We start from the raw sequence: 15,473 nt of genomic DNA, 5'->3' as shown, positions 1-15,473 counted from the left end.
CCCTTTTCTGCAATGCTCTTAGGCATCTTAGGCTTTTCTACAAAGCCAGAGAAGATCCAGTGACTACATCAAATTTCCTGCCTTCCTAAGGCTTCCTGCCTCCTTCCAATATTAGACTGAGCATGTAAAAATTGTTCCACAGATGTGTTTTCCTCCAACTCATTCATTACACCATGAACTTCAATTCTGCCTCTGCCTATTTCTATTATTCAGTAAACATTTCTAACAAAAAAAAAATCTGGGGAGTTCACTTACATCTTTCTAAACACTTCAGTTAGTCAAGTTTCACAAAGTATTTGACGTGTGATAGAATATATCACTACAGAACTGTGCTCTCATAGTCAGACAGACCATCAGGTACATTTACACTGCTTCTTTTTCAAGCAGCAGTTAATCTGTTCGGCTTGAAGAAAAAATAACATAAAACATCTCTACCAGCTCTGGAGTTCAGCTGTGACAGATGAGTGTTTTTAACTCATGGTGGAAGAAAAATTAATTCCAGAGGTTTAGGACATGAAATATAACAGTGTATTAGAAAAAACACTAAACATCAAAAGTATAATGCAAAGAATTTAAGAAGAAAGGCTGATTAAATGCTCTGCCCATCTCCAAGTTTGTAAGAGCACCAGCTAGGAAGCTGATCATGTTAAAGCTGTCTGACCCTTCTTACTCTGCATTATTTTCAAAGATCAAGATACCACATGTTAAAACATAGCTGGAGCAAAAACTGGGGAAGGTAATGCCTTTCTTTTTGGTTGTTCTCCCCAGCATTCCTGTTTCCATTCTGCTAGGTTTGGTTGGTTTTTTTGTCCAAGGCTAGCAAAAGAGAGAATAAAAGTTTACAGTACTTTAAGGAAATGTTTTAATTTCACTCTCGCACGCTGGGCAATGTATTTTAGGAAGTACCAAATGCACAACAGCAACACCCAATTCTATCTTCATTCAGCCAGCCACTACTAGTTTTATAAAGTGATATGAATGGAAGGCAGTAATAACTAATTTAGTAAATAACTAAAAAGTTATAATAGCTACTCTTGCCTGTTTTTCAACCCTACTTATGAGCAGATCAATCAACTAACTTCAAAACTGTAATTAGTTCTGGGGTTACTGTGGTTCATCCATATAAAGAGGGGGACTATTGAAATCTAAGTAAATCAGTAAGTTCTCCCTATATACAAATATTCACAGATCTCTTTTTAGTAAGAACTGCTGAAGCTTCACAAAATTCAATCACAACGAACAGGGAGGCTTCCTTACAGTGAGGTTTTTTTAGAGGCTTCAAACTTTTCCCAAATCTTAAAAACCAGGATGATAAAAACTTAGTAAGATACAAAACAATCTTTAAAGAAGGAGGAGTGAAAGCTCATGGGAAAGCACCACAATGCTATCTCTAAGATATATGCTAAGCTTAAAACAAAAAGAAGGAACAAAGAGTTCAGAAAATAGTATCTGCATAAAGATAGTAGAGATTGGGGAGAGCTGATTATTTTGATATTTGCTTCCATTGTACCACAGCTTCTAACAACCACTCTGAGCTAAAATACAGCATCAGTTCCTCTCCTTTTAAACTGAGAAGACTTTCTCTGGATAACCTGCTATGTCAGACAGCAAAAATAAACTAATCAAACAAAAACCCCAAAACAAATAAAAATAAAAAGAAGAAGTCTTAATTCTTCCTGCTGTCTAAACAGAACCATTCACAGCAGCAGGACCCTTCACAGAAAAGCAAATAAACCCATCACATTACATACTTCAGAGGAATTATGGATCCCACTTTCTTGCAAGAAACCCATGCTGCCATTTCTCTAGCCAAATCATTATATACTGTATTTAATCCACATAGAGGCCTTTATTGTGCTGGCACAGAACACTTTACCTGCCATCAGAACAGGCTTGTTCATTGGTGGCTGAAATACTGTCACAATGATACAAAATTGCAAGATTTGGAGATTCCTATGAAAAAATCCTGAATAATTACACTTGCCAGCTTCAGGGCAGAATTTAACTTGGATACTACAGTTTGCACCAATGTTTTCAGGGTAAAAGCACCATGAAAGCGGTCTGAAACTCAGCTTCCATCTGTGATCCAGCAGCAGGGCTCCTCCCACCAGCACCAGGCTAAGAGGATGCCTAAACTGAATTAAAGAGAGTTACTGACAGCCTCCCCCAGGCCTGCCTTCCTCTGGAAGTTCCACAAGAACTGTCTGAAATTGAGACTAATCAGCCTACAAATGCTGAAGGAAATGTAGCTAACAAATACATTCCTGAGACCCACATCTTCCCTTTCTCATCACAGCAGGAGCTCTCACCAAAGGATAACAGCTGAAGGACACATCCCACAGATGCACCTACGGCCCCATCTTCATGAGTTGTTTCTCTGAAACTCTGTCCAGAACTGACTGGGCTTCAAAGCAATTATTTAGAGATCTTGCAAAATCAGACAGAGTTTTTGCAAGGCCATAAATTCCAGGGGTGAGCTATCTGCATGGAAAGGTACATTACACAGATCCTTCCTGGAGCAGCTGTTTTCAGAAGCTGAGAGAGGCTATTTATAGAGTGCCACTTGATTGCCAATTCACATGAAACTAAAACACCGAGTAAATAGGAAACAGCAATTAGTTCTCAGATGTCTTTCTTCAAAACATGGTCACTGTCGATATTTCTGATATTTTACACTGCAGCACAACACAACCATCCCAGTGAAGGGCTCATTAAGTACCATCCACACAGACACATCTTCCTCCCAATTGCATTGTTAGTCATGAACTTGCTGTAATGCTTTTCCTTTGATTTGGTGGCTGAAAAAGTGCAGCAAGCAAAGAAGAGACATACAAATTACTTCATTTTGTACCCGAATCCATAACTGTTTAGATAAATTTGCCCAAATAAAAGAAAATGCACATGGACAATGCCTCAAGTCTCCCACTACTCCTAAGTTACAGTGAAATTCCTGCCCTCCATTTGTTCCATCTGCCAGACTGTTGAAACACTACTGAAAAAAAGAAATTATAAATAGGAAGAAGCCTTACTTTCCACACAGATCAGACCAGCAGTGACCAACAAGCAGTGGCACCCAGCTGACCAGTGCAGTCTTGACCAGTGGGCCAGAGAACAATGCTCCTACAGAGAGCTGCTGAAGTCTGAAAGAGAAAAGACCCACACCTACACTGCCCTGCACACAAAAAGGCACAACAGGCCTCTTCTCTGGGAAATCTGCACTTGAACAACCACACCTGACTAGCAGTCAAATCAGTGGGTTTATTAAGGCCATAAATGCCATTTGGGGTAAAAGTGCAGTGGTTCCACAAGACAAGCACACCCTGTACCAACCCCCTGGTGAAAAGCAGGAGTCAGTAAGGACTGAGCATATCTTACCACCACCAACGCAGATCTCAACATCAATTCCGTGGGAAGGCTCTCCCAGGTCCTATTTTTTCAAGGCTCTCAAGCAACTGAACTTGTTTAGGTGAAAAGAAGAACAGCAAATATGAGACCTTAACCAAGGCACCAGAGTTTTAACTAAAGTTAGAAACATTTTATTGGAGTAGCATCCAGAAAAGACATCTTTTAAGTCTGGGAAGATGATTTCCACTGTTCAAATCTTAGTACTTCAACTCTCAGAGACACAACCAAGTAAAAGCAGAAGAAAAAAACCAACAAAGGTCTTCTTACAAAAAAAAAAAAAAAAAAAAAAAGACGCTTCTTCAGAATCTGCACACTACAGTCCTAATTTTAACATTGAGCTTTTCTGCTCCAACTGGAGCAGACAAAAAGAAAAAAAAAATCCAGTCAGAAGGATTGATCACTAAAAGTTAGAACAATCCTTAGCTAAGCCTTGGCCAAGCACAGCTTGAGACTAACCAAAATCAAAAGCAGCTAGATCGTTAGTTCTCAATCCTTTTTTTTTATTTTAGGACTCAAAATTTCTTTCCAAGGGACTTGTGCACTGCACAGACAGACACACCCCCCTTTCTGTTATCGGTAGAAACCTACCAGCAATAACCTTGATTTCCTCGACTAACGTTTTGTGGATTACTGAGCGCTCAGGGACTACAGACAGAAAACTCTTGAGTTAGGTTGAGTAATGTGATATCCCACCTTAAATTCCACCAGGAAAAAACCAAACGACAGACCATCACCACCGAGCACAGCCGGGAAAGCCTGGGAGGCACAGATCGACACTCGTTTTACAACGCTGTAAATCAAGCTCCATCTCGAGTACTCGAGGTTTCCACTCCAAGGCAGGAATTGTTTTGCCACACGAGCACAAAAGAACGCGTTCCCGACCCACCAAGCCATCTACTCCGGAGAGACAACCCCAAATCCCCAGCGCCGCTACTACGATGGGTCGCCACACCTCCGACAACACGTGAATAAACACCGGTGTTTAAAAATATTTTTTGGTAGCGTTTTTACACAAAACCTGCGCCATGACAAAAAATATCGATAGTTCCTTCACGCCACGGAAACCTCCCCGCGGCCTCGGGAAGGAAAAGTGGCGCTGGCTGTAACTTGGAAAGTGAAAATGCCGGGGACCCCGCGGTGGCCGCGGAGCACTCGGGGACACAAAGGGCGCACGGAGCGGCGGCTTCTCCCGGAGCCCCGCAACACCTCGGGGGCGCCGGGACAGCGGCCGCGCCATCAGCCCGGAGGCGTCTACGTGCTTTGTTCCCAGCCGCCGGCAGCTCAGCGCCGGTAAATCCGGACCCTGCCCGGGCACGGAACGCCCGACACCGGAGCTATTTTGAGCCGCCGCCCAACTTCCCGGCTGGATCTCCGCGTGCAACAGTTCCTTCGGGAAACAGGGGCGGCGGGCGAGCGGAGCCGCGCACCGACGGACCGGGGGGTCCTGGCGGGCCCCAGGCCACCCGGGCAGCGCGGAGGGATGGGGCCGGGGTGTCCCGGACCGCCCCTGAGGTCGCGGAGGGCCGGGAGGGGTGGATTTGGAGAAGGTGCCGCCGCCCCACACGGGGCACAGGAAACTTCGGAGCCGCGGGACAGCGCGGCCGAGCGGGGGAGCGGCGGCGCCTGGAAGGGGCTCCGGGCCCCCTGCTCGCTCGGTGGGCGCCAAGGACGGCCGGAGCTCGCCCGCACCACCCGCCCCCCCGGCGCGGGTGCTTACCGAGGTAGTGCCTGCGCAGCAGTCCGGGCTCCTCCAGCCCCAGGGTCCGCTTCCGCACGTCCCACAGCAGGTGCGGGCAGCGCCCGCGGGACATGGCCCCGCGCGGGGGGAAAGGGCGCGCGCCGAGCGGGGGGGGGTGCGCCGAGACCGGCCGGGCGCGCGCGATCACCATGGGAACCGCCGAGCGGGCCCCGCGCGCGCGCCCCGCGCCCGCCTCGCGCCGAGGCACCGACCGCGAGCCAGGGGCGCGGCGGCTCCGGGCCACGCCCACCGCGCGCGGGGGCCACGCCCACCCCGGCTGCGCGTGGGCCACGCCCCCCGGTGTGGGGGGCGCGGGGGCCCGAGATTAATGGACGTCTCGCGCGAGCCGGTGACGTCGCCCCACCCCGACTGAGGGGAGGGAGCGTCGTGGGCGTGGAGGGTGACGTCAGCGCGCTCAGCTCTGCCGGGAATAAACCCGCCCCGTCCAGTGAAGCGGTGTGAAGCCGCAAAGCGGCCATCTTGGCTTAGGGCGCATTACTCGCAGCGCAGGGTTCTCCCGCGGCGGCCATCTTGAGGGGAGAGCGAAGCAGCGGCCGCCATCTCTGAGCCGGGCGCCTGTGCCCTTCCCGAGGCCGGCGGGCGCGCCAGCTCTCCCCAGGTGCCCGGCCCAGCGCGCTCAGCCAATAACACCGCGCGCAGCTCTCCGCCCCGGCCCGCCCCCTGCGGCGCTGACCAATCAGAGCGCGATGCCGGCGGGCAGGCCCGGGGGGCGGGGCCCGGGGGAGGACGAACGGACGGACGGGACGCGGCCCCGCTCGGTAACCGCTCGCCCCGCGCTCCCCGCTCGCCCCGTCCCTCGCCATGGCGGCCGCAGTCGCGGGACTCCGCGCTTCCTACCACCGCCTGCTGGACCGCATCGAGCTCATGCTGCCTCCGCGGTTCCGGCCCTTCTACAACCACCCCGCGGGTAATGGGCGTGGGTCACCTTGGCCCCCGGTTGGACCGGCGGGAGGGCGGCGCGGGGGATGTGTTCCGTACGGACAGGGCCGCAGTAACGCGGTTCGGGTGGTTCTGGCGGGGGAAGGCGGCCCTGGAGCGGAGTCCTGCTCCCTAACGGGGAATTGATTGTGCTCCTGAAGGGAGAGCAGGATAACCGGGCACGGCACGGCTGGTTCCGGGATGGATGCGCTGCTGTCACTGCCGCGGTACCGCGGGGCGGATCCAGGGAGCGCCTGGGCTGCCAGAGCCTGACCCAGGGGATGTCGTGGGTCTAAAGGGGCCTGGAGGCCTCGGCAGCCGCTTCTTGCAAGAGGACGTGCTGGAAAAGTCATAGAATCCTGGAATGGTTTGGGATGGAAGGGATATTAAAGATCATCCCGTTCCACCCGCTGCTACGGGCAGGGACACCTTCCACCAGAGCAGGCTACTCAGAGCCCCATCCAGCCTGGCCTTGGGCACTTCCAGGGTTTCTGATCTTGAAATGTGCCCTGGTCAAGTCAGGCAGCCTTTGGTTTTATTTCCTTTCTGCTGAATCCCACGCTTCTACCAAAGGCAGCTCATGCCTTTGGTGAATTCGCTGGAGGACTCCTGCGGGGAAAGAATGAGCTCCCCTCACCTGACCTGCAGTTTACCTTTCCATGGGCAAACGTGGGGGGTTGTGTTATTAGGGAGAAACCTCCTGTAAAATGATCTCGTTCAGTGCCATCTACGTGGTGTTTGTCATGTAAACAAATTGCGTCGGTTGTTAAAACGAGCGCCCGATAAAATCCTGGCATTCCATAGGCTCTGTCCCCCACTGTTTCCTGTCAGTGTCAAAAGGCATCCTTGACTCTTCACCTACCAGGAATATGCACTGTGAAAATGGACTTTGGTTTGCAGTCACTTGCTCTATCCACTTACAATGGCCCTTTCTTGGAAGGAAAATCGTTGTTCTAAAGGAATCACAAAGGATGAAGAGTGCAGTTCTCAAAATGTTTGATTTATACTGAATTCACTAGACTAATGTATTTAACATTAATGTATTGTTTTTATATATAAAGAGACAGTATGTCCAACACTGAGAGACACATTCCACTGGTGTGAAATGTGGCAGCCTCCAGATGCTCTTAGTGGATGCAAGGCACAGCAAGTACTGGGAACATCCATGTTCCTTCTTCAGCAGAGCTGTAGTGGGAACTGGAGAAGGTTTTGGAGGTTCTCTTGCAGTGCTTTTCACTTGACAAAACTGCCTGTGCGCCGCTCTTGGTCATCACCATAATGTTGTCAAGTAATAAATCCATTTTTAGAAATTCTGTGTGTATATATATGTTATATATATACACATATCTACCTGTCATAATCCATACTGATGGTATAAGTGAGAAAAGTCACAGCACAAGCAAGTATAGAAACTGAACCCCTGCAACTTCTATCTTAGCCTTGAAGGTGTGTCTGTGAGAAAGTTATGCAATAGATGTCACTCTGCAGGAAAAAAAAAGTGGGTTAAAAATGAAAGACTTTCTTTTATCTCCAGTGACATCTTAATCTCTAGTCTAATTCAGGAATATAAGCATCATTGTCATGAAATTATAAATCACTTGTGAGGCATGAAGCACTTTCTGGCATAAAGAAAGCTTCCAGCAAAATAATTGGTGCCTGTTAAAAACTGTTTCTTTGGCTGGCATTGCGGGAGGATAGTTGAGGGCCTGGCACACCAACTTCCCAGGCTGCCATGGGAAAGCAAGGGCTGAGCTTGTGCTCCCTCCCCTTTGGCCTCTCTGGTTCACTTTGCCTGACTAAACTCAAGTTTTCAGCACAAGACTTCTTATATTTAATAGAAGTCACAAATTCTATAAACTGGTCACATATGTGATATCTAAATTAGCCTCTGGTGTTCCCCTGCTCTCATGTGCTGCTGTCATATTCATCATTGAAAAATTCTGGATGTCAGGAGCTGGGAAGAACTCACCCAGGCTGGGTGCTTGCTGGAGTGCTCCAAGGAGAGGTGTTTGACAGTCTTCCCTAATTACTTGGCTCGGTACCTTCCCTCTCTCCAATTCTTAGTTCTCCAGTCAGCAATTTGAAATGGTTTTATATTATTAATAAAAATTAATGTCAGTCTTATCGAAAACTATACCAGCTGTTTAGGGAATATCAGTTTAATAATTTATACTTATCCCACATCCTCTAATACTCCAAATCTGAATTTGTGTTTTAGAATAAGATAAATGTTAGTAATTAAAGCTACTCTGTAAGACTGATTTATTTATAACAAGCTGTATTTGCAGCCTGATACTGACACACCAAGTAAGTGCCTAAGAGAACAGCAGCTGAAGCTTGTATCTTTAAAGGATGAACATTAAGCTGCTGTTATCTAATATTCAACAATATTAGACAAAAAGTAGTGTGCTTGTAGTTATTAAATGGAGTTTGAAACTTGATCACAAGCTGGGTGGGTTAAAAAGAGCTTTATGCAAGGCTGCCAACCCAGTTTTTGTTTCCCAAGTCATAGTTTTAAACTTGAAGATGGTTAAAACTGGAAGTACAAGTAGTTAGTGCAAGGTCTTTTTAAGGCTGAATTATTAGTGAAAGAAATAGCTCTCATAAAAAGCAGGAACCAAAGTCCAGGTGGTTACTCCTATGTAATATATTATGGTGGAAACTTGGCTTCATTTTGCATGTTATCAGTGTGCTGAGCAGTGACCTAAACGTTAATTTCGGACTGTTTCACGGGGGGTTGGTACTTTGGATTGTGGTCTCTCATTTAAGACGTGGAGCAGAAGTCCCAGATTAATGATTTCTGGCATAGTTGTGGCATGGCTTTACATGGGCTTTGTTTTAACCAACCAGTTGCTGTTTTAGCACCACTGAAAATCGTAAGTATTCATAAGATAGTTGTTTTTCCCCCAGGTCCCATGCCATTGGATTTTCCTCCCTTCCTTCTTGAGATTTCCTCATTTTCCCCCAAATGCTCCTTTGCCTACTGGTAGATTTTTGGGGTGTTTTCCCTATTCCTAGGACTTTTCCTAAGTCTTTAATTTAAAAATGCATTTTGCTTGCTCCGGTGTCCTCAGTTGCTTAAACACGGACATAAAAAATCCTGTCCAACTGTTGCAGAAATGTGTGATTACACAACTGAAGGTTGATGCACTGAGTTGATGAATTATGAGTATTAGGTGCTAGAGCTTGTACAGCAATAGAAACTGCTAATATAAACAATTCATTATTTAAAAAAAACAAATTAAAATAAAACAAACTTACTGTGGGTATTAAAACAGCCACACCTTACTAAATAATTTAACTTCTTTTCTCCCATTCTCCCTCAGGTCCCAAAACAGTGTTTTTCTGGGCACCTGTCATGAAATGGGTAAGTACAAGATGCCAGCTGGTGTCTGGGTGTCAAGCCCAGGGCAACCTGCAGCAACACACTGAGCAAGCAAGAGATTCCCAGCAGATACTTGAGGTTGCAGAAAGATTAGAGGCTCTAATTCTTAATATATGGGGAGGAACAAAATTAGCCTTAATAACAACACAAAATGAAGGGGATACAGCATGGGGAAAATGCTTTGTGGAAGAATTGTGCTTTTCACTGGGTTTCACAAAGGGTTTCTCTTGTGAAATACCACCTGTTGCTCAAGGTAGGCATGATGCAAAACTCATAAAGCATGTGTCTCTTCTGAGAGTGAGAAATTTGAGAAGTATCTTATACAGATAAGTATCTTGTAAGAAAGCCAATTCCAAAGCCTCATAGCTTGAAGGCAGGCTGAAGTATGTCAGAGTGCGAGGTGGTCTTGACCTAAAAGACAAAGGCAGCTGCAATTGTGGCTGTCCAGTGGTGTGCCCTGCCTCCTGTGAGGTTCTGCTTCCCACTGGCTACAGCCCTGGGCTGTGTTTGTACCCAGGTGATGCAAATGCCACCTCCTAAATCACTGTGCTCCTCCTAGGTGTTGTGTTGATACAGATAAAACAAGAGATCTCCAAATCCACGAGGGCTTGGATGTAACCTGCTCTTACCATTGCCAGCTGCTTTGTAACTTTGCCACTGTGAACCCCAGCGTTTTATATGCCACAGGAAACACTGTGCTCTAAGCTACAGCTTGGTTTCTTTGTCAGTTGTCTGGAGTGCAGCTGCAGGTTAACCTTCCCCTTCCTCAGAGGTTCTCCCTGGAAACACCCTGCTGAGCCTGAGCACACAGGCAGCTCCTCTGTGCCCAGGGAGTCCTGGGTGAAAGCACTACGACTGTCTTACTTAGGGGTTTTGTTTGGGGTTTTTTGTAAACTGGTGTAACAGGAACATGAATATTTATTTCCAGTAGAGGGCAATAACACAACAAACAAAGCAAGCAGATTGTTTGCTGCTAATGTCAAGTAGATAAGCCAAGCTATTCCTCAATTTGGCTGCAAGTTTTCTACTATTACTGAAATTATATTTAAAGAAAGCACTTTTACCCCCTCAGATGAAGCTGAGTGAAGACTATATGGGGTGAAGTTTACCAGCAGTATCTTAGCCTGACCTCTATGAAGAAGGCCCTTATTTAGATAAGCCTCTACTTGTTGCATGAAAACAAGGGTGGACTTTTTTCAGCTGCTTTCTTAAGCAGCTGTGTTCAAATTAACCTTGTTCTTGAATTAATATAAAACTGCCAATGCCTGGGATTTTATTGCCACCCAGTTGTAGCTGCTGTAACTGTTCTTTTTCCTACCACAAGGGACTGGAAATGGATAGAGCCTAATTGCTCATAGAATGGATCCTATCTCTTCCATACTGCAGTAGCATAATCACTGAGCTGTGAAGCAGCTTCCCCTTTAAAGCTCTGTTACAGGAATCCCACTCTGGTGCTCACTAAATTTCTCTTTGCAGGGCTTGGTGTGTGCTGGACTGGCTGACATGGCCAGACCAGCAGAAAAGCTCAGCACAGGACAGTCTGCAGTACTCACGGCCACAGGTAAGGCCACACTTACTCTGTTTTCACACAGAATCTTCCATCACTACTTACCCACTTCTACAGAAAGCCTTAATTTTAACATGCTAGCTGTCACTATTGCTGTTGGATGCTGATTCTAGGACAGACCTCTACTTGTTATTAAATCAGTAAGCATTCTGTAATTATGTAGAAGTTTTCTACACCTGTCTTAATTTGGAATTGTTCAGCACAAGTTGCTATGAGTTAGGCATGAGTGTCATCCCTTAAGTTACCATGATACCATTCATTGCAGTAAGTGATCTCTTTTCTTTCAGATCAAGTAATTTTGAAATCAGTCCAGGATACAGTGACTTTTTTAGAACAGACTTTAAGGGATTTAAGAATGGTAGGGTAATTACACTAACATAACTGGAAAGAATTTCCAAGTGTTTCAAGAAATTTGAAGCAGTGGCACATGGACTACTGCACTCCCGTCTGCCAAGAATTCTTACACTGTCAGAAACAATATTCTGTAATCCTAGAATCATGTAGGTTGGAAAAGACTTTTAAGATTACAGAGTCTAACCATTAACCCAGTACTTCCAAGTCCACCACTGAAATGTGTCTCTTAAGTGACAAAACTACACTTCTTATAAACACATCCAGTGATGGTTCTTACACCACTTCCCTGGGCAACTTTTTCCAATGCTTTTCTTTATTTTGGTGTCTGATGCAGTCCTGTGCATTTTCCATAAGTTTTACATACTCTCCAGTGTAATGCAGCAAGCTGGATATGCAGCAAAATACCACTACTCTGCAATGTTGCTGGAGAATTAAAGTCTAGGCTGCTGCAGACTACAGAGGATCTTGGATATTCAGACTGTGATTACTGTAACTACTTTAGAAAAATGCAGTACATACCTGTAGGTCTCCCACTGGCACTTCTCACTGAGAAAAGGGTAGTTATAAGCAAAGCAGTTGTCTAACATGAAGTTATGAGATTTGTTTACTTCAACTGGCCCATGAATCTGCCTCCAAATATCTGAATATTTAATTTCAAATATCTTTACACTTTCCATTTTTTTCAACAGGCCTTATTTGGTCAAGGTACTCTCTGGTGATCATCCCTAAAAACTGGAGTCTGTTTGCTGTGAACTTTTTTGTTGGCTGTGCTGGTGGTTCCCAGCTTTTCCGAATATGGAGGTATGCAGTAATAAGGATACAAGTACAGCTAAGCATTAACCAGGAATTTATAAATGCTGCCAGCCTCTCTGCCAGTGCAACAGGCAAGAGGAACGGAACCATTCATGAAACATTACAGAATGTTTTTGCTACGTTGTTAGCTGTGAATATTTTCAGTCTAACTAGAGCAGCATTGAATCGTGTCAGTTCCAGCTGGATCAAAGGGCTTTTAAGCAGAGCAGCATTTGTCAAAAAAATTGTTTCTTGAAGGAAACTGTGGGAGTTTTCTGGCTTCAGTACTGGCCACGGATGTGGCAAACTTAGCTACTTTGGAACTTCGTACAAGAATTAAGATATCCTATCCCGAGTTTCCACCCTCAAGTCCATTGTAATTTTCAACCTCCTCTGGTGAACAGATTGCTAGGAAAACACTGTTATTGAAACTGGTGTTCTATTCTATTCTTAGCCTGTGCTCTTTCTTGTTTATTTCTACAGGTATAATCAGGAGCTAAAAGCACAAAAGCAGGTGCAATAAGGAGATGCTTAACCCAACAGGTCAAATCGAGCAACGCACAAACCCATCCCCATGGGACCTAGCTTCACTAATTTTAATGTTTTTTTCTCTGAGAAAATAAAAGAGGAAAATAAAGAAGAACAACTGTTTTCTAAGTGCAAATAACTAAGTATATCCATACATTTAAATAAAGGGCAACCTTTTAAAACGAAGGCGGAATTGTTTATCTTGTATTGTCTCTTTAAAGAAACTGGCTGGAGTTTGCCTAAAAAGAGTTGCTGAGCCTCACCTTATCTGACTCCACTGAACAGTGCTGGGAGTGACACAGTACTGGTGACAGCCAGGGCCTCAGACTCAAGTGATCTTTCCTGCCACAGTCAGAAAACCACCTAGGTGGGTGTTTGCCATATTTCAGTAACCAACAGTAGCATTTGCATTTCATTTCCTGATGCTCTTCCTTCCCCGGTAGCATGAGGATATTTGTTCCAGCTTCAGCTATATGTGTCTTCATTTGTTCCCCAGCCACCACTGTCCTGAAAAAAAAGACAGCAAACAAATGTGCCACTGGTGTTTTAGCTTCCTTCACACCTCCAGGCAGAAGATGGGGATGTTGAAACACCAGACTTAGACTCAGGAATTCTCATGCAGGGGAAAAGATAACTAAGGCAAGGTAGGTTCTGATGAGTCTCTCAGCTCCCCTTTTGCAAAGGCCGTCCCACCATGAAGTCAGTTTTCTGTTCTGCCACAGTTCCACTTGCATGTCTTGGTCCCTGTGGTTTGGTCTTGGCAAGTTCTCCAGCTGTGTTGGTCACCAAGTGGACACAGTGACTGAAGAAGAATCCTGCTAGGAAGAGAGGTGCTGTATTCCAGTCCCCCTCCCTTCCCAATCCCCAACCAGGTAAGACTCATCCAGCAAACCAGTAATGGGAAAAAAAAAAAAGTGTATTAAAATATTCACAAGATTACAATAGAAAACATTAAAGTCCATTCAAGAAAAAAATATCCAAGATAACTGTTTCCAGATGAGTCTGTAAAAGCAAAAGCACTAACAGTTGGTACACTGGCTCTTAATGTAATCAGGCCATGCAATGCATATCTAGCTCCCTCACACAGATTATACACCTGTCTTACAGGTGTTTGTTGTCTTGCACACCTCCAGGACAGAGGTTTATAAAAGAAAAGTACCCAGTCTATGTTTTCAATTACATTTACAACATAAGAACAGTTGGCATTGCAGGGAGACAGAAAACATTGCACAGCACACTGATCTCCAAAGGCATTGAACTTAGAGTGCAAAAAATACCTGTAAATGAAAGGGCTTATTAGCTTTAGGCAGTGAAGAGAAGGGAAAGAGAAACCTAAAGAAGAGAATAATTGCTGAGCCTTGTTAAGGTGATTTTGTAGTCTCCCATATAAAAATGTTACACTGCAGAGGTCTGGCCATAGCCCAGAAGTTCCACTCACCTTCTCTCTTGGTGGTTTTATTGAGGAAATATATCCATCACCTGTGATACAATAAGAACTTTTTGTATTTGAGGTCCTTGCAGATATACTAATAATGTAGAATTTCAAGACAAGATTCCAATACAGAGTGAAGGTGTTCTGATCATAAATCAAAAACTCCATACCTGACCTCAGTGAATCCACTCTAAGGCAATGCAGCTTTTAAGTTGCATGCACACCTTTCCTGCAGTTACATGACTGATGGTTACCTAGACAGTTCTCAGGTTGAAAAACCTAATTTAAACAGCTTTTCTAGTCATAAACTACTAAAGCTTAGAGACAAAACAAAACCTTACAGGTCTCCAGTTAAAAATGACACATCAGGAAATGAGTTGCAGGGACAAACCTGCCCCCTGTAAAGGCTCTTAATGTTTTGTGAACATGGTGAGCATCTTCCTCACAGAACAACTGCTGAAGTCAAAAGGGGCCATGGAAACCTGATGGACTGAGTACAGCTACCAATTTACTTAGCTTGATACCTTATTTGTAATTCTCTTGAAATTTATTTATAGTAATCAAAAATAAGAAGGAATTCAGATCGATCCCAGTTTTGTTTGCATGATGAATAAGAGAGAATTTATTTCAAGTCTTTCATCATACAGGCCATTCCAGTCCACTGTCCAGGAGCAATGACCCCCCTAACTGTTTTAGTCGCTGGCTACTGCTTCAAGGGAGGTGCCTGCTCCTCCTCTGGGCTGCTGCAAGCTTGGCATGCAGCACTTGTTTTGAAAATAGAGGATCCTAAAAAGACCTGGCAGCAGTGCTACAACAGGACAAGGACAACACCCTGTTCCTCAAAGTCCAAGTTGTTATTTTATTCCTGCAAGGAGCAGCATCAGAGAATTAAGAGAACAGCAGCAGCAGAAGAGCAAACAGAGTTAAACTTCTGGTCACCAGAACATCAGGATATGACCTTGTCTGACTTAAATCTCTGCTTGCTCTGCACATCAAGGAAGAGAAGTCCTCTGTCTCCTGAGGCTTTACTAAGTAAGCCAACTCAGTATCAGTCCCTTTCATCAGCATAGGTTAACATATAATTAAACCATCTCAGATAACCCGAGGAACAGAAAGTTAACAAGTGTTGTCTCACAATGCCTGAAGTTCTTTTGACTTCAGCATGAATATATTACTTAATAATTATATTGCTCACTTTTCCATGACAAAAAAAATATCTAAAAATATTCAACAGCCTTGGCACTGGCGTGGGATACAGACAGATTTCTGCCATTCCTGGGGGAAGACTTTTGTTTCTTTCTAAAAAGATGTTTAGTGTTTTTTAAAAATACTT

General features: G+C 45.1%; 2 protein-coding genes across 10 annotated transcripts in view; one reads left to right on the top strand and one right to left on the bottom strand.

Moving 5' to 3' along the window:
• DCAF6 (DDB1 and CUL4 associated factor 6) overlaps positions 1 to 5,404 on the bottom strand; it is a 73,253-nt gene extending 67,849 nt beyond the window's left edge. For 2 of the 9 annotated variants that reach the window (XM_030263698.4, XM_030263728.4), the window contains exon 1: positions 5,123 to 5,400. In XM_030263698.4, the coding sequence (XP_030119558.4) occupies positions 5,123 to 5,294 (172 nt within the window). In that variant the 5' untranslated portion in view covers positions 5,295 to 5,400. Of the gene's footprint in view, positions 1 to 5,122 lie in introns of all 9 variants that reach the window. The other 7 variants (XM_030263719.4, XM_041713649.2, XM_030263691.4 and 4 more) reach the window with 6 other exon arrangements.
• Positions 5,405 to 5,843: 439 nt separating this feature from the next.
• MPC2 (mitochondrial pyruvate carrier 2) lies at positions 5,844 to 12,894 on the top strand. The gene is made up of 5 exons (XM_002192851.7): positions 5,844 to 6,071; positions 9,409 to 9,449; positions 10,944 to 11,028; positions 12,078 to 12,189; positions 12,664 to 12,894. The coding sequence occupies exons 1-5, from the start codon at positions 5,966 to 5,968 to the stop codon at positions 12,701 to 12,703; spliced, it is 384 nt and encodes a 127-aa protein (XP_002192887.1). The 5' UTR covers positions 5,844 to 5,965; the 3' UTR covers positions 12,704 to 12,894.
• The last annotated feature ends 2,579 nt before the right edge of the window (positions 12,895 to 15,473 follow it).

Source organism: Taeniopygia guttata, chromosome 1 (assembly GCF_048771995.1).
Source record: "Taeniopygia guttata chromosome 1, bTaeGut7.mat, whole genome shotgun sequence".
Classification (NCBI taxonomy): Eukaryota; Metazoa; Chordata; class Aves; order Passeriformes; family Estrildidae; genus Taeniopygia; species Taeniopygia guttata.
The sequence above is the reverse complement of the archived record's forward strand: the minus strand, read 5'-3'. Positions and strand labels throughout refer to the sequence as shown.

What these genes read in the sequence shown, in the direction of transcription:
- MPC2 (XM_002192851.7), top strand. Translation starts at nt 5,966, where the DNA reads ATGGCGGCCGCAGTCGCGGGACTCCGCGCTTCCTACCACCGCCTGCTG. An exon ending in GGGCACCTGTCATGAAATGG is followed by an intron (nt 9,450 to 10,943) that starts GTAAGTACAAGA and finishes TTCTCTTTGCAG; the next exon opens with GGCTTGGTGTGTGCTGGACT. An exon ending in TGCAGTACTCACGGCCACAG is followed by an intron (nt 11,029 to 12,077) that starts GTAAGGCCACAC and finishes TTTTTTCAACAG; the next exon opens with GCCTTATTTGGTCAAGGTAC.